The sequence below is a fragment of the Dichomitus squalens genome (assembly GCF_000275845.1).
Source record: "Dichomitus squalens LYAD-421 SS1 unplaced genomic scaffold DICSQscaffold_5, whole genome shotgun sequence".
Taxonomy (NCBI): domain Eukaryota; kingdom Fungi; phylum Basidiomycota; class Agaricomycetes; order Polyporales; family Polyporaceae; genus Dichomitus; species Dichomitus squalens.
This window is the reverse complement of record NW_006766887.1, coordinates 1,039,606-1,067,254: the sequence shown is the minus strand read 5'-3', so window position 1 is coordinate 1,067,254 and position 27,649 is coordinate 1,039,606. Positions and strand designations below refer to the sequence as shown.

General features: G+C 57.8%; 7 protein-coding genes across 7 annotated transcripts; 5 read left to right on the top strand and 2 right to left on the bottom strand.

The window, feature by feature from the left end:
- Window positions 1-486: 486 nt before the first annotated feature.
- DICSQDRAFT_160112 (WD-repeat protein) lies at window positions 487-3,889 on the bottom strand. Its single transcript, XM_007363057.1, has 9 exons — window positions 3,614-3,889; window positions 3,302-3,521; window positions 2,756-2,958; window positions 2,588-2,685; window positions 2,315-2,522; window positions 2,112-2,238; window positions 1,381-1,775; window positions 975-1,096; window positions 487-874 (listed from the first exon to the last, which is right to left on the bottom strand). The coding sequence occupies exons 1-9, from the start codon at window positions 3,818-3,820 to the stop codon at window positions 862-864; spliced, it is 1,593 nt and encodes a 530-aa protein (XP_007363119.1). The 5' UTR covers window positions 3,821-3,889; the 3' UTR covers window positions 487-861.
- Window positions 3,890-4,061: 172 nt separating this feature from the next.
- Window positions 4,062-5,328, top strand: DICSQDRAFT_133976 (pirin domain-containing protein). Its single transcript, XM_007363056.1, has 3 exons — window positions 4,062-4,370; window positions 4,418-4,558; window positions 4,617-5,328. The coding sequence occupies exons 1-3, from the start codon at window positions 4,285-4,287 to the stop codon at window positions 5,182-5,184; spliced, it is 795 nt and encodes a 264-aa protein (XP_007363118.1). The 5' UTR covers window positions 4,062-4,284; the 3' UTR covers window positions 5,185-5,328.
- A 2,180-nt stretch (window positions 5,329-7,508) lies between these two features.
- DICSQDRAFT_153372 (uncharacterized protein) lies at window positions 7,509-11,401 on the top strand (the record flags this gene model as incomplete). The annotated part of the gene is made up of 11 exons (XM_007363055.1): window positions 7,509-7,549; window positions 7,603-8,443; window positions 8,481-8,680; window positions 8,734-8,885; window positions 8,948-9,041; window positions 9,095-9,419; window positions 9,484-9,577; window positions 9,639-9,706; window positions 9,763-9,882; window positions 9,939-10,067; window positions 10,127-11,401. 11 exons carry the CDS (start codon window positions 7,509-7,511, stop codon window positions 11,315-11,317), a joined length of 3,255 nt encoding a protein of 1,084 aa, XP_007363117.1. The 3' UTR covers window positions 11,318-11,401.
- Window positions 11,402-11,928: 527 nt separating this feature from the next.
- On the top strand, window positions 11,929-12,566 carry DICSQDRAFT_53381 (uncharacterized protein; the record flags this gene model as incomplete). Its single annotated transcript, XM_007363054.1, has 2 exons — window positions 11,929-12,040; window positions 12,106-12,566. The coding sequence occupies 2 exons, from the start codon at window positions 11,929-11,931 to the stop codon at window positions 12,564-12,566; spliced, it is 573 nt and encodes a 190-aa protein (XP_007363116.1).
- Window positions 12,567-20,242: 7,676 nt separating this feature from the next.
- On the top strand, window positions 20,243-20,635 carry DICSQDRAFT_167474 (uncharacterized protein; the record flags this gene model as incomplete). Its single annotated transcript, XM_007363053.1, has 2 exons — window positions 20,243-20,400; window positions 20,461-20,635. 2 exons carry the CDS (start codon window positions 20,243-20,245, stop codon window positions 20,633-20,635), a joined length of 333 nt encoding a protein of 110 aa, XP_007363115.1.
- A 2,430-nt stretch (window positions 20,636-23,065) lies between these two features.
- DICSQDRAFT_153370 (uncharacterized protein) lies at window positions 23,066-23,656 on the top strand. Its single transcript, XM_007363052.1, has 2 exons — window positions 23,066-23,444; window positions 23,495-23,656. The coding sequence occupies exon 1, from the start codon at window positions 23,093-23,095 to the stop codon at window positions 23,336-23,338; it is 246 nt and encodes an 81-aa protein (XP_007363114.1). The 5' UTR covers window positions 23,066-23,092; the 3' UTR covers window positions 23,339-23,444; window positions 23,495-23,656.
- Window positions 23,657-23,920: 264 nt separating this feature from the next.
- Window positions 23,921-25,388, bottom strand: DICSQDRAFT_153369 (uncharacterized protein; the record flags this gene model as incomplete). Its single annotated transcript, XM_007363051.1, has 3 exons — window positions 23,921-24,801; window positions 24,873-24,964; window positions 25,022-25,388. 3 exons carry the CDS (start codon window positions 25,386-25,388, stop codon window positions 24,580-24,582), a joined length of 681 nt encoding a protein of 226 aa, XP_007363113.1. The 3' UTR covers window positions 23,921-24,579.
- Between the last annotated feature and the right edge of the window lie 2,261 nt (window positions 25,389-27,649).

The following is a 27,649-nucleotide window of genomic DNA, read 5'->3' as shown; positions in this document are numbered from 1 at the left end:
GTCCATCCTCAGTGGTTCTTACAGTTCTTACAGCACCCTCGCACGCCCGGTGCCAGCCTGTGTCTCCAACTCTATCCACCGGTGGCGAGCGCAAACAATCGAGCGGTGGAGGAAGATTTGAATGACGGAAGATCCGAGGGCCCTCCTCTCAAACCCCCCTTCCTTTCCAAGCAGCCGCAATCTTCGCGAGGGGAGTGGCGGGCTTCGAAGTTCGCTTCGTTGCTATATCGACAGGCACACCGACCCAAGTGCCTGGTCCCGCTTCAATTGTGTGGGATCTCGGCTGGCCAAGTCCTGCGCGTGACCGGACTGTGCTCGGGGAGCTCCTCCTGCTCATTTAGCGGACATCATACGCAAGGCGGCCGAGAGGATTGGCGAGCTGATAATGAGAAGACTACTTCGGACATATCAGCTTCGCTGGTGGCACTCGTGACTTGGCGTCTTCCCGCTAGCGGCTAGCCAGCCGCACTACGATCAGTCCCATGTCGAAAACAAGGCTGGGGACGAACGATCATCCCCACAGTCCATGATGAATTACGACCGTCGAGCCTTCTAGCAAGGACCTCGAAACACTTGTCTTGATTGAGGCGGGTGTCAAAGTTACTGTGCACTACTACGCAGGAGCCACAGATCAGTAACGCCGAATGGAACCAACCCGTCGTTCCGACTCGTTCGCAGCTTCCAACGCGGCCGCCTTGATGCCCATCTCCCCCTCGCCTCCATCCTCGATCGCTTCCGGCAAAAGCCCCCATACATACGTCTAGCAGCAGCACCAACCCCGCGCTAGGACCGGCACCAACTCAGGCGCATTGCCGGCAACGGCGTCTCGAAAGCCTCCTCGTCGACACGCCGCTTCTGCGCTCAGTTTTTCCATCTGCAAAGTCAGAAGACCGGACGCACATCAACGGAGATCAACGGCCGGCCGCCACCCATCAGCGAAATGACGAGAGGGTGCGCGAGAGCGAACGACGCACATCTTCACGGTCCGGTCGCGCCCGCCGCTGACCAGCTTGTCGGCGACGAAGTCGACGCAGTAGACCTCGTCGGTGTGCCCGGGGAGGTCGTTTTTTATTTTGTACGTCTTGAGGTCCCAGATCTGTTTCCGCGTTGAGACAGTCGAGGGGGGAACGGAGGTAATTCGACGGTGTCAGGCACGTATGCCGTCACGAAGGATGGCATCGAACAGCGCCGATTGCAAGAGCGAAGCACAAGCACGGGAGCCGTCAGCAAATTGACCATCCGTTCGCAGGGAAGCACGAAGGAAGCAATGGACAGAGCAAATCAGGGAGAGCGCGTCCGACGCCGCTCGGGGCGCGCAATGCCCGTTTCGCTTCCGTAAAAGCCAACCTTGTTCGGTGACGCGAGCAAAAGGAGACTCACCTTCAGCGTACTGTCTTTGCTTGCACTCACGAGCAGCCGCGAGTCTGCGCTCCATGCGAGGCGGTAGACGGCCGCGATGTGGCCCCGGAGGGTCGCGACGAACTTTCCTGTCCGGCCGTCCCACACGCGCACGGAGTTGTCCCACGCCGCGCTCGCTGCCCACCGCCCGTCTGGGCTGAAAGCGACGTGCGAGACTTGGCGCTGGTGACCCGTCAACCGCCCGAGGGGTTTGAGCTTGCCGCCACGCTCGGCAGCAGCCGCGGATGCCTCGGCGGAGGTGGTGCGCGAGGGAAACAATGACCACAGGAAGAGCGTGTGGTCGTCTGAGCCAGAAATGAGGAGTTCCCCTGTTGTGGACACAAGATTGTTGTAACGCGCAAGAGCGAGGGATTGGGCTGTGTGAGAAAGATGGTCAGTGTCTATCACAGTTCCGAGGGAAGATGGTTGATCTCTGGAAACTACGGCGCTGTGAGACGAGCTAGCCTGTCCGCACAACTTGCACGTCTCACACAAACGTTCATGATAGAAGGCGAAGAATCGACGAGGAGAAATAGATGAGAGCTACGATCATCAACACCGCGATTGCAGAACCATACGCTCGGTGAACAGCCCAAAATCGTCTGTACGGATGTACGTGCAAGATACGGTTAGGAACTGTCCACGGCGACCCCGATGTCCCGGTGGGAGAGTACAGGGATGTTTCTACTGCGCCAAGGACAATGAAAACGTACCCTCGCTATCCGAGCTGGTCTTCTTGCCTAGGTGATCAAAAGGTCCCGTGCGCAGCACAAAGTCGGTATTCAGTGTGAGCGTCGTGACCCAGTGGGCGTGGTCTTTCAAGATATGCAAGCATTTTCCCTGGCCAAAAGAATCACAGAGAGCATGAGTCATACAAGGGGGGCGGACACATGAAGGTTTGCGAGTGGTGACGCACCCCGTTCGCATCCCATATCCGGACAGTCCGATCGCTCGAAGCGGTGTACAGCACACCCTTGCCATTCAGACCACCGCCACCCCACCGAACAACATTTACGCTGGCAGTGTGTCCTCCGAGTGCGTATTCGCACTGACGTACGAGAGTCGACCATACACGAACCGTTCCATCCTTCGAGGACGAAGCAAGGCGTGGGGCGGATGGGTTCCTATTATGAAAAGTCCGGTGTCGGCGAGGCCGCGTCCAGAGATGTGCCCGAGAGTGTGGACTCACAGATGTATCGGCTCCCAAGACAGGGAGGTGACCCATTTTGTGTGGCCTTTGAGAGCGTCGCCAATCGGCTTTCCGGTCTTTGGGTCCCATAACCGGACCTGTCGAAACCACCCGTGAATTCAGCTCTCCGTACATGATTGCGAACGTCGCGAGAAAGGTATTACGTACATGTCCGTCGTGCCCGCCCGTTGCAAGCTTCCTCTCCATGGCTTCCCATTCAACACAGAGTACCCAACCCTTGTGTCCGGACAGCACGTGCGAGGGCGTCTCGGTAAACAGGTCCCATAGCCGTGCGTTGCAGTCCCCCGAACCTGTGGCGAGAAGGTTACCGGTTGGCGAGAACGACGCACAGAGGATCGGCGAGGTGTGGCCTGTTCGAGCGCAATGAGGATATTAGTAAATACGGGTCCAGTAACACCACGAGCCTCTGACACAGAGAAGCTGGTCGTAGAGCACATAGCCACTGGGTCGCATTAGCCACAGAACGTGCTAGATGCGCATGTGACTTGAAGTGACATATCCTGTGAAGCGTTCCTTCCTTTCGTGAGGCGAGTACAGTTACGAACGCAGGAGCTCGTTGAAAGCGACACTAGCCACTTCGCTCAAGACTCCACAAATGTAAGGCGCTGTTTCATATACTGGGACAAGTGAAACTCCGACTCTCCAGTGATTTGAGGGAGCCGAAAGCGAGATTTGATACGAAGAAATACATACCAGACAACGTGGAAGAGCATCTTGTGGCTGGACGGACCTTGAATACAGCCTGGGGAGAGCAGTGGATTATGAAGACATCTTCTGGGGTGAAAGCATGCAAAGGATGCGATAACACATCTTCTTGGATAGATTTTGAGATTGTTATGCGCGTAGGCGCACCGGCTGTCTGGTCGTCGGCCGGCAGAGATACATGGAATGCAAACGGTACTGGGTCTTCATCCTAACACCAACTGGTCAAAACGGAATGCACGAGAAATGAAGCGAATTCACTGAGACCGACATCTCGAGACTCAGATTGATATGTCTACTAACCTTCGTGTTCAGCTTGTTCACAATCGCCTCAAGACCTTCTTTTGAGACATTTGCGGGTAGGTTCACGGCGGGGGCAAGAGGCTCGCCGTCTTCCTCGTTCACAAATTGCACGACGACATGCGGCGCGGGCTTCGGTGCCTCCTTCTCTGGCTCGGGAACACCATGGTAGACCTTTTGTCGCTTCGGGGGCGGGAGTAAAGTCGCCATTGTCAATGGTCAGCAGCAGTAGTCAACCCGTAAGGAGATGAAGCAGAGAAATGAAGAGCGTGAAGGCTGCAAGACCGGAAATGGTGAGGCGCTCATGCTAAGGCCGGGCTGAGCAGGCGTCGGCAAAATCGATTAGATAAGCTTACGGGCGCGGGGTGTCGCCTGGTGGGTATCGGCCGCCTCAGAAAGGGAATCCACGATGGAAATCAAGGCCTCTGCTCTGTCAACGCCGTATCGTGAATGGACTGAAGATGATTCATGCGCAATACCACGTCATCAGTCCATGAGGGTATATAAGGGACACGAACGGCCAGAACCGTCATCACAACACCTCAGAAAGACCAGACTCGACAAGCAAAACGACCTCTGCCAAGCTGTCTCTCCTCCGATCGTTGCAGTCTACTCGTGTTTTGCCCAATCAGCCTAGGCTTCTCAAACGCTTCTCATCCACTTCTGTTAACGCTATGAAGCTCGTCCCCCGTTACAGCACGGAGCGCGGCAACGCCGATCACGGTTGGCTCAAAACGTTCCATACCTTCAGCTTTGCTAGGCAAGTTGAGAGATTGTTCATGCTACTCGCCCTGACAAGCTCTCTAGTTACCATAACCCGAGCCATGACAGCTTCGGCTCTCTCCGGGTCATCAACGAAGACCGCGTCGAGCCCAAGACCGGTTTTGGCACTCATGCACACCGCGAGTTCGAGATATTCTCCTATATAGTCAACGGTGAACTCGAGCAGTATGTCCACTCATCGTCGAGAATTATGTCTCCGGACTGATCTTGGTATGTATTCCAGCCGCGATTCCATGGGCAATATCGAGATCATGAAACGCGGAGACCTCCAAATGACCTCCGCAGGAACCGGCATTCGCCACAGCGAACACGCCCACGGCGACAAGCAGGTACACTTCCTCCAGATCTGGAGCTTGCCTTCCACCCGGGGCCTCGCTCCTCAGTACTTCACCCGTCACTTCAACGACGACGAGAAGAAGGACCGCTGGGCACACGTCGTCGCCCCTGTCGGAGCCGAGGGCGTAGAAGAGAAGCGCGAAGCCTCTGGACCCGCTCCCGTGCACTCACCCCTGAATCTGTTCGCGACGCTTCTCTCCCCTGCCGCGAAGGTCTCGCATGCGTTCTCGTCGGCGTCGACGTCCCGCAAGGGGTACCTGCACGTGGTGCAGACGTCGGGATACAATCCCAAGCTATCGACCGGTGCGCATGTACGCGTACTGGGTGCTGAAGGTGGTCCCTTGGACCTGAAGGAAGGCGATGGCGCATACGTAATGGCTGCATCTGGGGATGAGCTGACTATCGAGAACGTGGGCGATCGAGTCGCTGAGGTGCTGCTTTTTGATATGGAGTGAAAAGTCTTACGCGCATCAACTAGCATCTACGATGTATCTCATATTGCCTCCTAATGCCGGAGTTCGTCCAGCCGAGATCGGAATACTGTAAGTTCGTGTTATGAACTAGCCGACCTTGTGGGTTGCCATCTATCCTCAATTCAACCATTCCGCCGACTCATCCTGACGAATCCTCATACAACAAGTTATGCTCAACTGTAATGAAACGATCTTTCTCCCCGAGAATATAGTATATGGGAATCACTGCAGTAGGGCGTTTATCAGTCTTGTGTATTCTCGAGATCTAACTCCTGACTTTCGGGCTTCGCTTCGCAAGCACTAAACGGGTTGTGACAAGAAACCATGGTCTCGATCATCTGGCGTGGTCATCTCCTTCCCGACGGCCTCGATATTTGATCCTGACTCAATAGTGGGATACCCTTGACTCCTCCGGGCATGGGAGGGCGGTGGAGGGGTGCTACTCGTCGAAGTAACAGTGAAGAAGCACGAACACGTAGTTCCTTGCTCATGTAGCTTCGGTAGCTTGCGCTATATGCATTCCAGAGTCTGACCTCTGAGGGGGTCCAATGTCTCCTGTGACCCGCGAATCGAGAAGGTCGGGCTATCGGACTCCTTGAAGATTTCTTGCTCGAAGAGGGGATCTAAGAATTCTTGACCGTCTATCCCCGTCGCCTTCAGTTCACCGCCCTCCTCGACCAAACAGTCTACCCTTTCCAGTACGCGATCATCGATGTCGACATATCAGCGGGAAGAGGACAGATAGAACCTGCGCTGTGTCAGCCCAGTGCTCCCGTTCAGTGTCGATGGCAAAGAAAGTGGTTGAACGAGATGTAGCGAGCTCAGATGTATGTGATTGGTCTATTGATAACGATGCCGCAAGAGTATCCTCTACGTACATGGACATGAAGTCAGGCTATGGTGAGCATCAACGATACTAAGATCGAACATTCGGAGATAGCATCCGATTTCGTACATCCCTTCGTCATCTTGCGGGCGAGCGATCGGAAAGTCGCGCCCCGGAAAGCAGCGCATCCTCGTAAGCGTTGTCAGCGATGGCGTGCAGGCGAGCCACTGAAGCAACAGAGGGACAAGGGCCCGCGGGGTGGAGGACGTATACAGGGAATGTAGCGTCGGTTGTGGACGTGTCAACGTCTGTCAATGCAGGCAAAGCCACGACATCTTCCTGAATACGCAGAAGGACGACGAACAGCGATGCACAAGAACGAGATGGGAAAGAGACGGAAACAAGGAGAACGCCCCATATCTGTTGGGGCTGGGTGGGCACCGCATCTAGTCGACGGAGAAAGAGTGCTTTTCCATGTCTGGAACTCGACCTACCAGCGTAGACGAGGTACTGTCCGATTCTGAGGCAGGAGGTATCGTCTCTGTGCATCTCCAAGATGGAGTACATGTCTGCAGGCGGGAAGCCAGTCGCTGCATACGAGGGCACAGTTGCGAAGGGTCCGTCAGATGTCCGGAGGCAAATCCCATCGCTAAATCGCCGGTTAGAGAGTAGATGATTGCGTCTGCGATCTCCGCGGGATTTTACGGGGCGTCTGTATACATACTCACAATCGACATCCAAAACGTTTGCAAGGTGTATGAAAGAAAGCAGCGCGCCGTCGCAGCACACGACCACCTTGCAAATATTCAGCGATAAGCGAATGCTGCTATCAATGAGCTAATGGTCCAGGTCAAATAAGAGAAAGAGGAATAGTAAGCCAGTCACTCACACCGCAGTTCGCAACGAGGTCAGTCTTGGTGAGGGGCTCGAGACGATCACACCACCGCAATTGGCTGAAGTCTCTGCAGATGGCCTCTAGTATAGAACCCACTAGCAGCAATCCGCGCCCTCTATTGACGGCTTGTGAGCAGTATGTGTCTCCGTAGATAGCATCTATGCATGATCCACCAACAACGGTCCATGATGCGGATGTTACCAGTACTTGGAATGATGCAGACTGACGTGGTTCCGCGAGCTGGCAGTGGGCACCGGCGGTGGCACACCTGTAGACGCGCAACAGCGCGTGAAGTTTGAACGGAAACGCGTGGTGTTGACACTGATGTGACGCGACAGTCTGTCACAGGCCGAGGTTGCCAGTACTTGTCGGACTGCGGCAGCGTCTTGTCTTGCTGTCGCCGCGTCGACATTTAACATGCCGGAGCAATTGTGCTGACCTTCATTGTAGCAAGGTCCGGACGGTGTGTCAGTTTGAGATTTGTGTGCCAGAACAACGGCAAATTCCGAGCCGGTACTCAAAATTCCTCGCTTCTCAGGACGCCCATCCAACTGCCTCATCTGCAGTGTGCACTGAGCACTTCACATGACCACACCCAGCGGGGAAGCGGGAATCCCCTTATCCTTGTGAGTTTTACATGTTACGGTCAAATCGCCCACAACTCATCTCAAACCCGTAGCTTCGTCGAGCTAGTGAACGCCATAGCGAAGATAAAGCCGCACAGGGCGTCGGAGAAGCAGCCACCGGACACCCGATACCTCGATACACCAGCATACAAGACTTTCAAGCGATGGGTGGCAGCTCTGTATGACCGGCATTCGCCAATACCACCAGATACTACCACAATCGTGTTCCGGTTCCTGTTCCCGGAAGAAGACGGCCGTCGGAAATTTGGCATGCAAGAGGCTCATTTGGCCCAGCATCTTGTCAGAGTACTTGGAGTGTCAAGCGCTACGGATGGTAGGGGAGAACGGCTCAAGAACTGGAACGATGAGGGTGCTATTGGATGTCTTGGTGACGAGGTTTCCGCCGTCATGGCTGCGACGGACCATTCACAAGCTTCCACCACAGCTGTCTCTCTCAACCAGATTGATGCGCTTCTCACCGAACTCGCATCCAAGTGCGCTTTCTCGGACCACTCTGTACGCGCCTCATTCTCCGTGGCTGCCCCCGGACGGACCCGGGAGGCTATCCTGACCTCTATATATGCGTCGTTGACGCCTGCGGAGGGTGCGGTTGTGACTCAGATCATCTTGAAGGACCTTCGACCTCTGCTCTACCCGTTGCCTCTGTCCGCCACCCACTACACGGCTGCGTTGCTGCAGTACAAAAGTAATGCGGTCACGATGCTCACCAAGGAGGCCGCTATGCACGCTTGGGATCGCACTGGCCGCATGTCGCTGATCTTCAAGAGTCGGGCGAACTTGGAGGATGCTGCGCGGACGTTCGAGAGCCTCAAAGCCGGCGAGTCGCTACCTGCGCCCGCTTTTGGAACCCCAGTCCAGGTCGGTGGTGTGTGCGTCCTCCCGTGCGGATATGCTCACGTCTCGGGAACAGATCCCCAAATGTGTCAAAGGCCAAGGCGCAGCTCAAGCATTGCGCGTCATGAAGGGCGCGGATAAGGTCTGGGTTGAATCGAAGTATGACGGAGAACGCGCACAGATCCATGTACGAGTCGATGAGGACGGTCTGCCTTGCATCAAGATTTTTAGCAAGAGTGGCAGAGACTCTACTCTCGACCGCGCAGGTGTCCATGGGTACGCCGCTGAAAATTTTATTACCCATGCCGTTATGCTGAGTTGCTGTGCAGGATCATATGCGATGCCCTAGGTCTCCCCCGACCATCGAGCATGTCTGCGGGCGGAGTCAGGCCATCCACGGGAATGGAACCTTCAATCACGAAGGACGTCATACTTGAAGCTGAGATGGTTGCGTTCTCGGAGACACTTGGTCGTATCGACGGTCAGCGTGCCACGGCGTTTCTGCGGGCTCGAAGGACCGTCACTCACAAAAGACGTTTGCAGAGTTTTGGCGTATCAGAAGTCTTATTGCTAGCACCGCCATAGGGGTGCGTCATAGGACACCCCTTCCAGTGCTTTCTTCTACTCAGGATATGATGTGAGTGCCTGGATCTAACTGACCCTGTCCTTCTCGGCAATGACATCTTGCAGGAATTCTCAACAGTCGCTCGTCTCAAATGGCTCGGATGGCGGTACCCGACACCTCGCCCTGGTCTTCTTCGATATACTCTTGCTCAACGGTGTCTCGCTCCTTTCAATCCCCTACGCGGAAAGGCGCAACATCCTCGAGCGAACGCTACATCTCTCCCCCGGATATGCAATGTTTGCGGAGAGAACCTGCATCGATATGAGACACACAGATGCGGAGGAACCGCTCAGAAGAGCTTTCGCGAGCCTCATCGCTGACCGTCAGGAGGGTGCCGTTCTCAAAGCTGACGCAGCTACATACAATGAGAGACGGTGGCCTTGGGTCAAGGCAAGTAACATTATTGCCACGCTCCGTTGGGTCTTGCGCGGCTGACCTCGTCCGCGGTGTGCAGCTTAAGCGTGACTACATCAGCGGTCATGGTGATACCGTTGATCTCGTCCTCGTTGGTGCGTCTTGGGAGAAAGACCGAGCTCGGGAACTGCGTGGTTCGTGCGCACTTTCGTCCTTATTGTCATCCTTGCCAGCTGACGGGGCTACAACTATCAGTGCCACCTGCCGCGTACACCACGTTCTACTTTGCGGCGCTAGCGAATGCCGATATGATCAGCACGGACGTGCGTCTCCGATCTCATTTGCACTGACATCGGTCGCTGATAACTTGCGCATATAGCCATCCCACAAGCCTTGTTTCGAAGTCATCTTCAACTCGTCATATGGATTGAGCCGCGAAGGGCTTGAAGAGCTCAATTTTATGATCAAGAGCTCTGATCCTATTCCGTGTCGACCTCAGGTATATTATGACTTTAAGACTTAGCACACCTGTGGGCTCATTCACGATATTTCCAGCAAGCCATCGAGGGATTGCCATACATCTATAATCTATCCCCTAGACTCTCTCCTCCTGCAGTCTTCCTCCAACGACCGCTCTTAGCGGAGCTCTTCGGTGCCGGCTTCACGAAAGCACAAGGCAATATGGTTCGTACCTCTCGCTTCCTCCGCCATTGTTGTTCCTCTTGACTGGTGTACTTGGCTAGTTCTATGAACTGCGCTTCCCCCGCATATTTAAAATCTACCGCCCCTCCGACCGGCCATGGGTTGATGGCACGAGCCTTGCCGAGTTCCAGCACATCGCTCGTGAAGTCGTCGGTCGCGATCGTCCAGGCAAGGCGGAGGACGACTGGGTCAAGAGGACGTTCCGTCCAGACGAGCCGACATCCCCGGGCGTGCGCTGCCCGAGGAAGCGCAAGCAGGTGGAGACGCTATGGATCGAGAAGCTAGAGGTGGTCGACGGAAAGGCGAGTGGGAGGGGTAGCCCAACGAAGAGGGCGCGGATTCAAGGGCCAGCGCCGACGCGCAAGTCAGCAAAAACGGAGAATGTGGCTCAAGGGCAGAACGCAGAGAACTTGGACAGGCTTGGGGGCGCCAAGGGTCTCAGCGTGAGACTCGGATCGTCCCGGCTAGGCTCCGTGACCAATGTAGCCGCGTCCCATTCTCCCCTGCGACAGACGTCGGGGCTCACGACATCCTCGCCTTCGCCTTCGCCTTCGCCTTCGCCTTCGCCTCCCTCCGCCCTGGAGCATAACCCCGCGCATCAATCTGCAGCGTATCTACCACATCCAGCAAATGGTCTGAAAACACCCCAGTCTTCCCCTCGTCAGGCAGTATTACAAGACCCTTTCCCGCCTTCAAAACAGTCACATGGAGTCATTCAGAGGATGGCCACAGAAGCAATTTCAGATGATTCCCCTGCTCTCCCGCCGTCTACGTCCAAGCCGCGGTCGGGGAAGGACGGCTCTCAGGTGGTTTTATCCGCGATCCCCTCTACACTTCATCAGTACCTACAAGATTCCGTTGTCTGGATGGCGCGACCTTCTGGGACCCCTCGCCCACTGTGGAGAGCCCCGTCGCATGCGGTTATACCCACCGGTAGCCATGTCAACACCCTTGACGCGGTTGCCGTTGCTTGTGGCTGGGTTGATGTCGGACCCTGTCACTGGGCAAGGCGGGGCGTCATCTTCATCGACGATTCTGAATGCGACCAGGGATGCGTACCTCAGGTACTCGCGGAGCTTGCGAAGCGTAGGGCGGTACTGTCGGACGAAGACAACGCGGGGAACGTGCGACCTATTCTCGTGTTTTCCACGAAGATGTTAGCCTACGATGTGTTGGATCGAGCGTTGACGGTGGAGGATCTGGAGGCTCGTGCAATCTGTAGGTTCGGTTGAACTTGCAGGAACAATATCCTTATTCCATCATATATATGCGGACGTCCCTAAGCTGGTCCCCACTTGGGTAGGATCGTCGCTAACCCTTAGTATCTCTCCTTTTGAGACATCAATTGGTTCGACTGAGATTTACCTTGCTCGCTGGGTCCCGTGCGAGGATTGGGGAGATTGCGACGTCGGAAGCTGACCTGGCTTTCTGTAAACATTTGCGCCTGCCCATTTTGCGCTAGAGAGAAGAGAAGAGCTGCCTGAGAGTGGCATCCACGTTAGACCGGAGTATACCTCTACCCAATGCTCTCAATGAGTAGTAGCACATCAGAAAGGATGGCTAGCACCGATCAAATATGAATGTTTTTCGTATCTCAGGTGATCACAGATATTGAGCAGTGGGAAGAGCCATGGCGTTGATAACGGGTTAGTCAACGGGTGGGGTTATGTGGTACGTGCGTAGCTGTACGACAAAGGTTGCCATATTGGGCGAAGCACTCCGCAGCAGACGAGCGCTGCATGCGGACGTCGAGCATGCCCTTGTTCTGCGACTTCCACCTTCTGGCGACTGTCATAATTGTTGTCATGCTGCTCCTTGAGTTTTTGTAACCCCCTCTCAAGCGATGTCGGATACCCCGTCTTGGCCCTCGCTATATGACCCACTTGTCGAGCTCTTTCCATTAGATCACCGCGATGCCGTCCAACGGAAAGGCAGGTATTTGAGTCATCCTTATGGTGCGTTGTTGTCCCCATGTCACGGCACTTGACCAGGAAGGGCACCTCACAAGGAGCTCATACAGACGTGTTCCGCTTCACGCTGTACTGGACACTCGTCCTCTACGTACCATCCTTTATAATCTGCGGTGCCTACGCCTTCTTCAACCTCTCCCTTCCTCCTCGTAGGCCTAATCGCAGAGGATACAAAGTACGGCCAGGAATTGCCAGCGGGGGGCCGTCCTTTCGAAGTGCCGAAAGCGAGAACATCCCCTTGAGACGTTATGGCCGACAACTCGGGGCTGGTGGCCGAAGTCAGCTTCGGCTGCCGACGCGCGCACCGGCTAAGCAGAACGAGACACGTTCGAGATTGACGTTTGCGGTGCTGGTGTTCATGCTGTTTGCGACGTTCGCCTTGGGAGGGGCGGTAGTCGGTTCGGCGATTATCGGATATGTCCTCGCGGGACTGTACAAAGCGGGCAAGTATCATATGTCAACGTGCGTACCTCTTCTTGTTCGCACTCTTCTCTTTGCTCCAGAACGATGACGTCGAAGCTCGCGCGATGGAGAGCGACCGACTACGTTGGGGTAGAAGTTGGTCGTTGAGAGTCCTGCCAGCCTATCGTTCTGGTCGAAGCGGACTTGCTAGTGCGCTGCGGATGAGACACTATCTGGAGCAGTGCACTTGACAAGCTAGGTGAACATACCAATTCCTGTGTTGTCTGAAGGGAAGGATATTCTCATTTCGGATCTCCTTCTCAGTCGATCTCCTGTGCTGCGCGGGGCCTAGTATGTGCCGTCTTGGCTTTGCGTCCCTTGCTCCTTGCGATTTCACGATGTGACCCATGCCGTCGCGGGCAGTCTCAGCTTTCGCTCATGATCCTCATCTACTCCTTCAGACGTCTCAGCATGGTATACTGAAGGCGTGTACACAGATGGATCCCACTCATTGGCGCAGTCCTGCAGACACTTTTGGGGTTTCTGGCGTGAGTACTCAGCACAACCTCCTCCGCGTCATCAATGACAAGCTAACTCTCGGTATAGGTTGTGGCCCACAGTTATTGACGTCATATGAGCTTATGGCTTGATTTCCGTCCTACATCCCCTGCCAGAGCTCATCACCTACACCGTGTTTGACACCATGCCCCATCCCTGCAATGTATCTTCGCCTTTTTGCTCCCGTTACCTGTGTGACTGTGCCTCGCACTACCAGCGAATACCACCGACACTTCACCGGCATTCCCTCAGCCGAAAGGTGAGTAACACTTGTCCATTCCGTCTTGGCCGAAGGAAGCAGTATTGGCAACATCTGACCACACTGTTAATACCCTTTCGTCGGTTATGACGCACGCACAGGGCGGTTGTGCGCACCAGGACCGTTCGCATCGTGGGTTACGTCGGCATGTCTAGCTATCCGGAAGCCTGCATATTGCGGCTAGACATTCAGATGATGCACCTCTGCGGACCGAATGCTCACCCGGGTAGCCGGAGATACACCATACGCCCTCTTAGGTACGTAACCTCCGCCGGCCTGGTTCTACTTCTTCTGACCCGACTCATCATTCCCCAGTATCTGGCAAACTTCAAATTGCCAGAAGATGCACGCGCGCGATCCCGCTCTATGTTCCCTCGAGACGGGAGAACCTCGCGCGTGACCTGTCTGTTCAGCCAAGCAAGCCTTGTTCTGTACTACTATTCCGTGTGTCTCTTCTCATCTAAGAGAGGTGATACACACGGATATCTGAGCGTTTCTCCGAGGTACGACCAGAGTCTTCGACCTCGGTATCTGTCGTTTGGTGACTGATGAGTTACCAAATTTGTTCACTCGTTCAAGGATAATGGCCTTCGGGAGACGAACGGATCGGGCAACAAGGTCCGTAAGGGCCGATGGGCCGTCCTCTACTTAGCATCCCTCCAGAAGTTCGTATCGGGCATGAGGTCTGAGGCTTCATGGCAGGCGCTCTCCCGGATTTTGGCCAGGATGCTTCTGCGGCCTTCCTTATTCAACTGCTAGGTATCCCCGACAATTCCACGGGCACAGGATATCGCCACGGATCTCTCATCCACTCCCTTTTGGGCCGGCATAGGAACTCATCCAGTCAAACGATCTCTGGGAAGCGACGCTGCCGTTGGCCTGCATCGTGTCGAGGTGTTCGGCTGGGCCGGTGCATCCTTTGCTATTGAACCTTCTGTGCCCACCGGTCGGACTCCGCTTTCGGGTTCATGTGCTGTGGCCAGTTGTGGCACACAGGCGCGCTATATGCGACTCAAGCTATTGTTGGCTCTCCATTCCCTTATAGCTCGAGCTCTTCTCCGCCGGTTGTCTCTACGTGCGCGCGGGAAGATATCTGGCCGTAGCCATGGGGTCGCAATCGAGAAGCTGGCGGTATTCGGGCGGCAGTCCAGTGACTTGAATGCGAAAAAGTCCGGCCCTCACACGACCTGTGTCGTTCCTGCGGTCCGCGCGCTCTCGCCTTCCGCGTATCAGCTGGACTGATCTCTTCCCCGTTCCGCTCCTCGCTGCACGTTCGACAACACTCAACGCTCTCATGCACGCCATCGATAGGAACTGCTACCAGCATTCATGACACTAAATGCGGCGGGGGCTCCATCTAGGCAGGCCTCGGTCCTCAATTCAGCACTTCCTCCCAACATGCCTTCATCTCTGAACTTTCAGTCGACTTTCCGCGCGACTATTCACAACCACCAGCGTTAAGAACCGTCTATCTGGATATCCAAGCGCAGGGGCAACGTGCGTGCCGTGCCATGACGTTGGGTCAGCACACGCCCGCTCAGCTGGCCCGCCTTGTATCCATTTTTACTCATGCACGACTCTCAGGCGTGTCGGCTGGTACCTTCTTTGCCCTTAATCGGGATATATTGTGCGCCTTCGCCATCGCAGCGTCCGTGCCTCTACGACTCTGGGAGACTCATGGCGTCTCTGTATCAGGTCTGCTCCGCACTCTAGCCACCAACGAGTACCGGTACACAATCATACTAGATCAATGGTATTGGTGCGGCACTTAGTCAAAGTGTCAAGATATTGGCCGCTGAACTTACCGAAAGGGGGAGAGCCTTTGATCTTCATCTAAATATCTGCGGCGCGTGTTCCTTGCCGACTTTCGGGACCGAGCCCCGACGTCTTACAATTCCCACTAGAATACATGGTGGATGCCGCTACCCCCACTCACGTCGCGCATTTATATGTCAATGTCAGCTGCCCCGCTACCGCCCCCTTAGCGCGATGGCATCGACGAACAGAATGACATCCGCAATTTGACCTCCTTTTCAAGGTTCCATTTCCTCGGTGTCTCGTCCGCCACGATTACCGCGCGACAAACGTGCAAACACCAATCAGGCTGATGTTGCAGCAGCGCGTCTCTGTCTCGTGCCAGGTCAGTAGTCAACTCTCCCATGTTCTTCTCAGTCCTCCCCGCACTCCCCGCACTCCCGACGCACGCTAGTCCTCAACGGTGAGCTTAGCGCATCGATTTGCAACGCATGTTTTGATGACTGCAAACGCACATGACGCCCGCATGGGAACGCATCGAAGTATGTGAGTTACAGGTACTTACGTCCTGTCGACATTAATCAGGCGCCTGTTGCTATGCGCCGCATTCCTTTGCATAGTACACATGGTCCTGCGCTGACGATCCCAACGAGATAGGTGTTGTAGCAGTGACTACGATGCAGCATGCGCTCTTCATCATAGATAGTAATGAGCCTGCGCGTAGCTCGTCCATAAGCCTTCGAAGGCTGGGTAGACGTGCCTATGCAGACACATTGTCGAACCTCATGAATATGGGATATCTCATGATATATGACAGGCGACCACAAAATACGCGCGTCGGCACAGAACGCGCAACAAGCAAGCTATCACTCGGCCTCTGTCGCAAGTTGCAACCAGCAAATGTTCGTTCCCAGGCCAGATTTTCGAAAGAAACAATGTCTTCCGGGAGTCCCGGCGGCGCCAAGCCACCCCGACTTGCCAGGAGTTGCTAACCTCCCGCCGGGCTCCCACACATGTCTTCCCCTGCGTTCTAGGCAATGATCACTGAAACGATCTCGATGTTATGGCGATTGAGAGGACGTAGAGCGCCCTGGGCTCAACAGTGTTATGTTCGCGAGAACGGGGATTTCGACAAGAAGTACCGCTGGTACTGTTCTGATCGTGTCCACTGCAGGGCCTGCGTTACCATTATACATCTTGAGCGGTCGATCAACATGCAATTCAAAGCGGCCGTGAGCATCGTATCAGTCGTAAGCATCGCATTTTCACCGTCCGTGTTCACATACATGCTCACGCCTTTCGTATCCTGAATCAATTCCTTGAGTGGCGCAGTCTGCCTTCAATGTTTGTCATATTATGCGGACACGAGGCTATGAGAGCACGGACAAAATGCTGCGGTATGTGCGAATATCCGGATCTATACTGAAAAATTCGCGCCCCTCCCTCGCCACCAGCCGTCAGCCGCAGCGCTGCCACAATAACCCAGCATCCAAACTTTCTCACCTAGACTGGTCAAGACACGTCTCTGACATACGTCGCCAAGCGCACTGCGACAACTCCCGAGCGTGCCTCGGCCTGAGTGTCGTGCCGAATATGGAACTTCGGGAAGGCGAGTGTCGTCCGGGCGCGACTACCAAGCCTAAGACTGACCAGGACCGTCGTCGTTGTGGGTATAGCGCCTGCAGCGGTTCGCGTTCCCAGCCATGCCACTCCAGGCCTGAGCGTGATGCAACTGCAACGGGGCAGCTTGCGTTCCCAGCGGACACACAAACGCCTTCTACGCATCATACCCCAAGCGCTGGGAGCCCGATGCCTCTCGGGCTCCCATGGAGGGCATTGGGCTAGTCCGCCGGCGTAGAAGCATCGGACGCATCATGGCAAAACGCCTTGCATCATGGGCGACCGTCTGCCCCGCCCCTGGCGCCAGCGGATGAGAAAAAGAGTGCAAGATGGAGAGAGCGTAGAGGCGCTGTGGCGTGCCAGCTGACTGTCCTTGGGGTGGTAGCCTGCGGTAATGCGTGGGAGAGGCCTGCGGCAGTGAGTATTTTGTCAGCCGCAACAACCTAGAAACTGTGGACGTGCAACAAGAAGAACCTGCACCTTGTTAGATGAAAGGATTCCGAAATCGAACAAGCACCACGGCGGCGGATGGACGTGCGATACAGTGTCATGCACACCATCATCTGCTTCCCAATCGATCCATTGTCCTCAGCATTCCCAAGACACACAGGACGCGCCCACTTTCCCAGAACGCGGACAGCAAGGGAATTAGAACAGGCTGGGGCAGCCCTGCCCGTCCAAGCCTCCAGGCCTAGCACCGTGGATTCTTCGCGGATGTCGCGGCGAAACCAAGGCGTTCCCTAGCTCGCCGCCTTCGAAGGCGTCGCCCTTAGAGGAAGAGGAACGCATCGCGACGACGCACTCGAGGGACGTGTTCGCTGGCCCCTGGGCATTGAATCTGCGGTAAATCCGTGTCAGCAACGACGGGGCCTGGCTACCAGTGCACGCGGCGGTGAGTGTGGGTGCGCGCCGCAGCCCGGCGACTGTAGTGCTGGCTTGCATTCACAAGCCCGTGCTGTGGGCCGAGTTTCGAGGGGTGCGAGGCGGAGGGAGTTTGTATGAGTGGGTCGTCGTGCCTGCTTTCCACCCCGTGTGCGCGCCATCGTTTGTTGTGACGTTCGACGGCCCTCGTCGCTCCCATAGTCACAGCATCCAGCAGGGCCGGCACGCACGCGCTGCGCGCGAGGACGCTATCTTCGGCGATGCGACCCCCACACCGTGCGAGGCGACGTCCTTGTCTTGCGTCGGGTCTCGCGCGATGTTTGGGAAGCCTGGGGCAGGCCAAGCACTAGCCAAGCAAAGATAGGCTCGCTGGCTCGTCGCTCGCCCAGTGCCCTTGGGGCGTCGGCTTGGCCGTGGCCCCGTCCTCATACGACGTTCCCAGTATGTGCGCCTGCGCCGTCAGACGTTCACGTCGTCGCCACTTCATCGAGCTGCGCGCGCGCGCGGCTGGTCATCGTCGGAAGTAGTCCGTGGGTGCCCCAGCAAATTTTCACCCGCGCCTGCTGCAGAGGGCTTCGCGCTTCGGACCCTAATGAAAGCTTATATAGCCGTCAGTGTGACTCGCGGACGCACGATGTCCGGCGAGGACAAAGGTAAAGAGGGTAACGCATAATGCACTGCTCCGCAGTGACGTCCGCCTCGGAGAGGACCCTGGAGTGAAAACAATCATAATGGGCCGAAGCCGTCGAGCATGATTGCTCGAGACTTCTAGCTCGCTCCACCCCGCGACGTGGAAGGTGCGGAGGGAGAGCTTCTACTGCACCCAAACGCACAGCCGACGCTGGCGGTGACGCGCTCGCAGCGGAACGGAGGAGCTGTGGGAAACAGCGTCCCATCAGCTGGCTCGAACGTGGTCACGCACCACAAAGACGCGACGGAAAGAGAGACGATGAAGAAAGGAAACAAAGCGGAAAACGGCTCCCTGGCCCGTGTGCCGGAAAGAAAGTACATGTCCGGCGCGTGCTTCTGCACGTCTCCGGTGCAGCTCCCAGCGGCTCTGTGCGGGTCGGCGGACGTCACGAGCGAAGAGCACGCGGGACTGCTTTGTGGATGCCAAGGGAAGCAATGTGCCACCGGCGGACAGAGAGCATCACTGGAGCAGGACGGGTGCAGGGGGCATGCGTCAGTGCTAGTTCTAGCCAATGGACTACTCACAAGCGGACAATCTGCGGCAGACGCGACAAGCAAGCACACACGCTGCCACTGCCAGGCAGGAGTGGCACGGAGGTGGGAGCGTATAGACGGCTCGGATTTGGAAAGCCTTCGAGCGCATCGAGGCTCGCTTGGCGTCAAGCACGATCCCCCATACACGATGCCGTAGGGATGGGAAGGCTCCCTTGTCCTGGGGAAATACTTGCCAATCTGGCAGGTGGGTGCTCGGAAGACGGATGGAGGGAGCACGAACGCCGTCCACCAGGATGTATCGGCACGAATCGATATCGAGGATCGACCGTGCGCGTTCTGCCTTGTGCGAGGCCCGTACATACTCGTCATCTCGGAGATCGCGCGGAGGGATCAGCATGCGAGGAAAAGGGAGCTCGCCAGCCAGATACGCTGAGAACGCACGCCGCGTTGCGCGATCTACATACCAAATGGCTCTCGGGACGGGGATCGATGGGAGACTTTGCAAGAACGCAGGAAGGCGAACCGCAGGAACCTGCAGATATGAATTGCGAGAACGGCGGGCGTCGCGGGCGCCAAGGTCCGAGATTGCAAGGAACTGAAAAATCGATGAGTCGAAGGAAGCGACATTCAACGAGTGGACATCGAATACTGATAGATCCCGCGGCGGGGACGCGGAACTGGGGAGAGTACGTACATGGACTCATTGTACGTCTGTACGCAAGTGCACGATGCGCGTCGTACGCACGCCGCTGGTCACTACGACTCCGGTCACCTGTTCTGTGGGGATTGGGGTGAACCTTGGAACGCAAGCGGTGTATTGCAGATGTCGGCGTGGCTGCCGTCACGGTACGTACAAGTTCCATTCCCGGACAGGACCCGCGCAAACTTCCAGCGTCTTGCATCGCGTGTCCGCCTAGTTCGTAACGCGTGTCTTGCAGATGCCACCGTGTCGGGCGCAAGCGCCGCCGACGACACCACTAGCGACTTCGGCCAACGTAAACGCGTACTTCTCGCCGCGAGGACCAGCTGCAGTTCGCTGCTATTATTATGAGTACGCAGACATGTGCGCAGAGGTGCTCACATGCATCAAGCCGATAGAGGGCCGCTCGGTGCGACCGCGTAGCGCCGCTTGCTCACAGGACCGCGCCGCGTCGTGCGCCAACGCCTTCATCAAAATGTGCCAGAAAACCAGATGATTCGGAAAACGGCAAAGCTCGTCGAAGTAGCGCGGTGAGAACCGACGTACCACGCTCATGCCCCTGGATGCGAAACCGAGAAAGTTTCACGTCCGCTCACATAGACAGGGTAGAACCTCGGCATACCTTCAGGGCATGTCCTGCACGCACGTACACGACGCGCGCTGGAATACATGTATCGCCAACTTGAAGACCCTGCTTCCCAGTTCGAGGGCCCGGAGGCCCGGGTCGTTCGTCCGCGTGCGCACTGTCGAAACTCGCCAGATAATCCCAAAGGCTCGCCGTGCGAGAAGCTGCCGTGAATGGGCATCGGCGAAACGATGTCTGGGCATGAGCGTGAGCGTGAGCGCGCGGACGGTTCGCAGAGAAGAAGCCAAGTCAGGACTCGCTGCCAGACGCGCCGTGCTGCTGTTACTCAGGGTGGACAGCACCTGTGAGGCCGCTCTTGGCGCCTGGGAGCGCTTCGCAGCGAGCCTCGAGAACGACGCGTACGCGAGCGTCGACGGCCAACTGTTCAGGCCGGCCTGAGCACCGAAGCATCGGCCAAGCCCCCACGAGCACCGCCGTGCGCTTCCTCCGCCTTCCCTGGGGAGGTATTTCGGGGGCTCGATCGAGATGGCGTACCCACCGCCGCGCCTCGCTGTGGCGCTGGTAGCCCGCTATTGGGTGTGGGCATGGACATGGACGTGTGCGCCGGGTCGCCACGAAGGCACCGGGACATGATGCGCGCGGATGCGCAGGGGCGACTGAGGGCTGCGTGACGCGGACGAACGACCGCGCAACAAGCACACAGACACAGGCAAGCGCGCAGCGCGCGACCCCCGTCCGTGCGTGTGTGTGAGTGCGCGTGCGCGTGGGTCTGGGACGTCGGCCAGTATGGTGTGCCGATGCCTCGTCGCGTCTGCGTCTACGCCTACCGAGCACCAGCCGAAGCCCTGCGACGCCGCAAAGACATGCACCGATACGGACACCGCGCGATGGACTGTGGGACAGGGCGGCAGGCGGGCAGTCCCGCAAGTAGTCAAGAAGACGGAGATGAAACTGATGCGCACCCGGGCGAGGGAAAGGCGAGGTATTATGGTCCCGCCATTTGCAACTTTCTTCGACCGCGAGGTACCACGCCGGAGAGCGACCAGGGGGCAGCGCACACTCCCGGGTGGCGGTAAGACAACGGGGTCGTCTGGCGCGGGAGTGCGACATATGCAGCTGGGAGTCCGAAAGGCAACTTTGGATCCGGATAGAGCTAGGTCCAGCCCTGGATCGTCCTGCGCGACATCGGTGTCCTGCGAAGAAAGACGAAGCATAAGAGGTCAGTCGGAGACAACGCTTAGAGAACCGGAGGCAAGTCTCAGCGCCGGCGAGCCTGGGAGGACCTGTGAGCAAAGGCGGCAACATTGCGAGCATGCTGTCAACGACTAAGGCGAAGCGGGGGTGTGAGGGATGAAGCCAAAAGCTTGCTTGCTCGCTGGTCCATACCCTGCAATTGGCAACACGCCGACCCTGAGTACTGAGTCCCGCTGCGAACGATAACCCGACGTCGGAGCCGCGAGCGCGTATGCCAATAGGATCCGTAGGATTGGCGTCCAAGAGTAGCCTTGACAGATTGAGGTGGGACGGCGCAGACTGTATGCATATATTCCGCAGTCGGGTATCAAGGGGGACCAACCCTGACAGCAGGATTCGGGATCCGGATACCTTGAATGAATTGGCAGAGATTCTCTCGGAGAGAGACGGTGGGTGCGTGGGGTAGTCGAGAGCGGAACGCAAAGAACGCATCGCATGAACGCATCAGGTCCGTCGCTGTTCGTCTTGAGCTTGTGGCGCGCAGATGAGACCAGCCACCATCAGCCATCAGCGAGAGCAGCGCGAGCGTGCATCGACTGCAACAAAACAACGATATCGAGATGCAGATGCTGCAGCCCCGAGCCGCAAGTACAGCAGCGATCATCCCAACGGTCGGTACGGCGCCTATCCTCCCGTGCGACACCACTGGCACGGTCCACGGGTCGCAGGCGGACGAGCCTGAGCCAATGGACGCCCGCGGGCGCGCTGGTGTCGGAATTTGAGCTCGGACGTAGCGCGTCCCATCGACCGTCAAGGACGTTGCTGACATTACCGTGACATAGACAATGCCAGACAGTCGCAGCAGTCCTGCGCCCCCGAATCGTTCCTATGCGCTGCAAGCCCACCCGCGCGGTGGGAGTGCTCTGTCAGTGGGAAGAGGCTGGGAACCCGATTGCGTTCGTGGTGGTCATTTGCGTTCGTACAGCCCCTTGTGCGGCATAGCCCCGGTACCACACGCCGCCCCCCCCCACCCACCAGCAGCCGCTGCTAGCAGGGAAGTTTTTCGAGGGTCAAGCCAGAGTAGTCTGTACAGCCAGCCACACAGCTGACCACAAGAACATCGATATGTATTGGTGTGCCTGTGGCTCGAGCTCCGCGTCCGAGCCCGGGTCCGACCGTCGAGGGGTAAGTCATATGTATCAAGGTATCTGACCGCCTGCGGTAGGCGGGGCATCTAAGTCGACCAGCATTGTTGGTTCGACAGATCCCGTTCTGCGTGCCGCCGGGAACGCCAGCGCCGCCATGTGGGGTCCGCCTCATCAGGCCGTCGTCCGCGGAACGGAACGACAGCCTGAGGTTTTGGACTGGCGCCTTCGAACGCCTCTCATATACGTGTCTCCGCTGGCAAGCTCGGGATGGAGAAACGTAGCCCGATGCGGATGCGGATTGATGGCGAATCGAAGAATTGACGTCCGAGGCGAGACCGAGTACGCGCGAGTGCAGGAGCGTCGAGCGCAGGGTAGAGAGAGCGCGGAGTGGTACCGTAGCACCGCAGAGGGCGGCCGGGGCGCACGCGTGGCCCACGACGTCAGAAGGGGCCCAACAGACGGGAACCCAGCCTGCCGCCGAATTGACACTGACAGCTGACCCGGGGAAAGGAAGCTCGCGTCGACATCGGCGAACGCATGTCGGAGGAGGAGATGACAGGATGCAGCGGTGCCAGATGGTTCGAACTCAGCAGCAGCAACAGCAACAGCAGCAGCAGCAGCAGTAACAGGCCGGATGGGTGGACTGGACACTGGACAGTGTGTGGGCCGGGAGACGGGGACGAGGCGCGGAGGGTGCAGTGTTGGCGAGGAGAAGACCGGGACGTGCAGGATCTCTTCAGGTCTTCCCATGCAGCCACTGTCCAGACGCAAATGCTATGTACATCTGCATAAGCGACTGGGCGACTGGCGGGGTGGGACCATGATGTGCAGCGTGATCCTCCGCGCCGTCGTGGGTAGCTGCCCGTCTGCGCACGCGCGCCCAGAGGCGACGCAGAGCTCGCGTCGCGCAGAGAGCGTCCAGAAGAAGCCCCGAGCGGCCGCTAGCGCAACCCAGACGATCTCAGGATCAGGTCGCCAAGGAGCCAGCAAGTAGTTACATGTCCATATACACGGCACCGAACACAACCAACCATTACTCTTGGATGCAAGCCCAGCTGGGCAATGCGGCCCCTCGGCTCGGCCCCAGGAGTCGTCGTCTTGTACGTGTATTAGTACCGTAAGCACGCGCATCAAGCTCAAGCTCAAGCAGGCAGGAAGGGGGCAGGAGCGCCCGCCCGATGTCTCCGAATCACAAGCACGGCGAGGTCAGCGGCTCCGGTCCAGCTGCTACGCGACCAAAAATCAGCGGACAAGGACTTAGGAGAGAGCAGCACCGTTCATTATGATTCTCTGCAACTCTCGCACGAACAGGCATACGCGCGACCGCGCGTAGAGACGCGAAGCGACGACAGCGAGCGCGAGACCCCCTGCCCTCCAGCCGCGACACCCACGTCCACCGCGTGGCCCGCCGCGAAGCGCACACCGTAAATCATCAGGAGGCGACGGACAATGCGCGAGCTCGCCAATTCCGGGGACGCCACCAGAAGGAGAGCCACGCTGCGTGAGTATTACGATAATAATGTTGTCAGCATGCAACAGATACTATCGGAAGCTCGACACGCGAACGCAACACACGGGGACCAAAGACATGTACGTTATCGCGACCCAAACGCAGCTCTCGCGCGCGGGCGTCGTGGAATTGCGAGTCATCATGTCGTGTATCGTCACATAGAACGGCGTAGGACTAAGGTACAAATGGGCGCAAAGCGGCATTACTAGATACACGAGTGGTAAGGATAGGCGGGGAACTGAGCCGGCCTGCTCCCAGGCAGGAGGTCGATGGCAATGTATGAAATAACGTAGGCGTACGGTATGGGTGTGTACATGTACGGACTCGGATCGGCAATTGCACTATATCGCGCGTAATGTAAGATTATGCGGCTTTACACATACACGAATCGGATGAGAAGCGGTGCCCAAGAAATGGGAGACACCGAACAGGCGGCATGGACGCGCAAGAGGGTAGGAACGTGAGACGGGGTGGTGGGACGGTCGTGCGAAAGGGATGGTTGGGAGCCGAGGAATGCAGTAATAAAGATGCGCGGAGATAGGGGAGCGATGCGGCGAGGGGTATTGTATGCGATGAAGACGTCAACGGAAATGCGAGATCGACGAGGGTGAACAGCGAAGCGGGGTGGAGGTTGCGGAGCCGTGGGATGCGGATGCGACTCGAGTCTCTGTGACGGTAGCGTGGAGAGGGTGCTGGAGTGCGAGGACCGGGAGAAGCGCAGGGTGTTATGATTCGAAACCGTACTCGACTGCCTCTCTGCACGCGTCATTCAAGCCCGACTCTGTTCCGTGCTGCCGCAAGCTTTGCAGGGTGGCGAAGGAGGCGTCGCACGCCGAGCACGAGTGCGCACTCCACCGCCGTTGCTGCCAGGCAGGCGAGGGGACGCACTCCGGCATCTGATGGGGTTCTGGGGGAAGGGAGCGGGAGCGCTTCGACGACTGCGACGACTGGGCGAGGACAAAGGAGTGCGCATGAGCACCAAGGCGCGGCAGAAGTAGCATCAGGGGTTAGAACTCACGTTCTCATCATCGGAATCCCAGCGCGTCTCGTCATCGGCTTTTCGTTTGAGAGACGGGGCGGGGGAGAGTGATATGGGGGAAGATGGTGGCGCTGGAGGGACATCATTAAGGGACGGCCCCGGCGGCGCCACATGCAAAATGAACGAACCTGTCAGCGCAAGCGAGGCCTCATCATCTGCTGCGTCTGCCTGAGGGGCGGCCTTGGCGAACCCTGCTCTCCATGCGAGGACGCGGTTGAGGCGCGTCTTGTAGGTGTCATCGTAGGTGGGCGCCTTGTCTGCGGCGAGGTCCTCTTCGGAGGAGCAGTAGGAGGAGCAGACGGACTCGTCGTCCTCCGAGTCGTCGTCGGACGAGTCGCAGGAGGAGGAGGCGAAGGAGGAGGAGGAGGAGGAGGCGAGGGTGGAGGTGTATGGGTGGGAGCGCGGCGGGGGCGGGGGGACCTCGATGAGTTGGATGACCTCGACGGTGCGCTGCTGGTGGAGGTAGAGGTGGCTGGGCTGGGGGCCCTTGTTCATGAAGGACGGGTCGGGGGGTGGGTAGGGGGCGGGGATGGGCTGCTGGAGTAGCATGGCGGGAGAGCGGGAGGAGCGGGCGGTGGGGGAGGGAGGCCCATGGGTGGCAGGGATTATATGGAGTGTTGCGAGCAGGGAACGCGAGAGGAGAGGGCGGATGCGGGCGTTCTCGAAGCGGCAGGTGCCAGATCCGCATCCTGGGCGATGGCCAATCAAGATAATGGCCCATCTCAGATCCCGGCGCCTGTCTTTTCCCACACCTATTTTCGCCTCCGGGCGCCTCGAGAGCCGTCCCGATTCGGTGGCCCGAAGCTCGCATTCTTCTCATCGGCGTTTTGGCGGACGCTCCTTGGCCATTCCCCCTCCGTTTCCCAGAGCAGCCTTCCATCTTTCCCTCGCTCACCTCCATCTCCGACATCCAGCGGCTCTTCGCACACCGCACACGCCCACCACCGTCATGACACGAACACCACCGTCTGTCTTCCCCTGCCGCTACCGTCGACAACAGCCCAGTAGCTACCGTATCGGCCACATGCCCCCTCCATCCTTCCAATCCATTTCGCCCCCTCGGGCAGTCCACCGTCCCATCTCTGTCCCCTCCCCCGTCCTCAGCCTCCCTTCTTCCACATGACGCCCCCGCTGGCCCCGCTGCCAGTCCCAATGTGCCAATAGAGTCAGTCATCTTGGGCTCCCTGCCCTGCCCGTGAGAGTCCCTCACGGCCTCATTGGCGCCAGCCATGCCTCGGCCGCTTCAAATTGGTCGATCAGTTCGCGGAGCACAGCGCCCTCAGAGTGCAACTGCCTCATGGCCGTCAGCGTCTGCACCACCCGCCACCGCATCCGCGTTCGCACCACCACCGCGCAGCCAAAAAAAAATTTCGGACGCGCATTGTCGGATGACGAGGGCGACGTAATGCACGGACGCGCGTGCGGACGTGTAACAATGAGAACGAGCACAGACACGAACGTGAACAAAGATCGATGTGGTCAACGGCTGTTTCGACCCCTCGCACAAAGCAGAGAGAATGGGCTCACCACGTCCCAGAACCGGAAGCCGCGCTCGACCTCCGCCTTGGGGTACTTGACGCCCTGGAACGTCTCCTCGCAGATGTCGAGCGCCATCTGCTTCGCTTCCTTGACGCCTTCCGCATTCGCATCCCGCACGCGCTGGCGGCCGTTGATGTGCGTGAGCGCGTCCAGGTAGACCTTCGCGAGCACGCCGAAGCCCGTGTTGACCTCCGACTGGAAGGGAAGCGAGAGATTGATGTCCAGCAGGTCGTCACGGGCCCTCCGCGCGTCGTGGCGGAGGAGCATGTTCAACGACGTCACCTCGAGCAGCGTCCGCAGCGCGCGTGTCAACGAGCGCACAAACGAGTTGAACACGAGCAGCTCTCGTGACAGAGGCGCAGACCATGGTTGCGGCTAGACGGCGTGATGTTTGATCAATCGCGAGCGGGTAGACCAGCACATTTTGTGCGCCACGAGCGATGAAACGTGAGATCAGAGAGTCGGAGAAACGAATGGGGACGAATGCAAATCGCGAAGCGTATTAGGCGCGGTTAGCGAGCAAACTCAGACAGCGCGCGGCGCCAGACGACGGGAACCGTGGAGCTCTCACCTTGGTGCTCAGTGGGAGGATGCTCAGCACGCGCATCACCAGGAGCATGCACGACTTCTCTTCATCTAGAACAAAGACGCGAAACATCAGCTGTGCCCGCCTACGATGGTCGCCATCATCCGTGGGAATGCGAGTTCCATATACGCACCGGTACCGAAGCTGGGCCCGCCGCTAAACGCCCGCCCAGACCACAGGTGGCCGTGGACGACACCTGCCCGGACGAGCTCCAGGAACAGGTAGAGAGAGTCTTGGAACTTGTCGTTGACCCGCGCAGGCCGGAGTGCTGTGTACATTGCCCGCGCCAGGGGCGAGTGCGTGTGCGTGTTCAACAGGAACCTATCAGGGCCCGCGTTAGCCAAGGTGTGTCACCCGGGGGGCGTGCCTGTGAGAGGTGCGCCGCGACGGTGGCGCCTCCTGAACGCGATGTCAATGCGAAATGTATACGACGTACCCGCGCAACTCCAGGAATCGCCAGATCACGTTCGCCACGATCTCGTCCTTCTTCTCGAGCACGCCCGAGCCTTGTGCCGGCTTGATCTTGGTCCGCGCAGCGAGCTTCTCGGACGCAGTCGCCCCGAGACACAGCGAGAAGTCGATCGTGGACGACTGCGCGGACACAAACGCACCGCGGGCGACAGCGCCGCAG

Coding starts and splice junctions, on each gene's coding strand:
- DICSQDRAFT_160112 (XM_007363057.1), bottom strand. CDS start 3,820: ATGGCGACTTTACTCCCGCCCCCGAAGCGACAAAAGGTCTACCATGGT. Junction 2,239..2,314: donor GGATATGGGATGCGAACGGG/GTGCGTCACCAC, acceptor TCTTTTGGCCAG/GGAAAATGCTTGCATATCTT. Junction 1,776..2,111: donor GACCAGCTCGGATAGCGAGG/GTACGTTTTCAT, acceptor TTTCTCACACAG/CCCAATCCCTCGCTCTTGCG.
- DICSQDRAFT_133976 (XM_007363056.1), top strand. CDS start 4,285: ATGAAGCTCGTCCCCCGTTACAGCACGGAGCGCGGCAACGCCGATCAC. Junction 4,371..4,417: donor CATACCTTCAGCTTTGCTAG/GCAAGTTGAGAG, acceptor CAAGCTCTCTAG/TTACCATAACCCGAGCCATG. Junction 4,559..4,616: donor GTCAACGGTGAACTCGAGCA/GTATGTCCACTC, acceptor TATGTATTCCAG/CCGCGATTCCATGGGCAATA.
- DICSQDRAFT_153370 (XM_007363052.1), top strand. CDS start 23,093: ATGCAGCCACTGTCCAGACGCAAATGCTATGTACATCTGCATAAGCGA.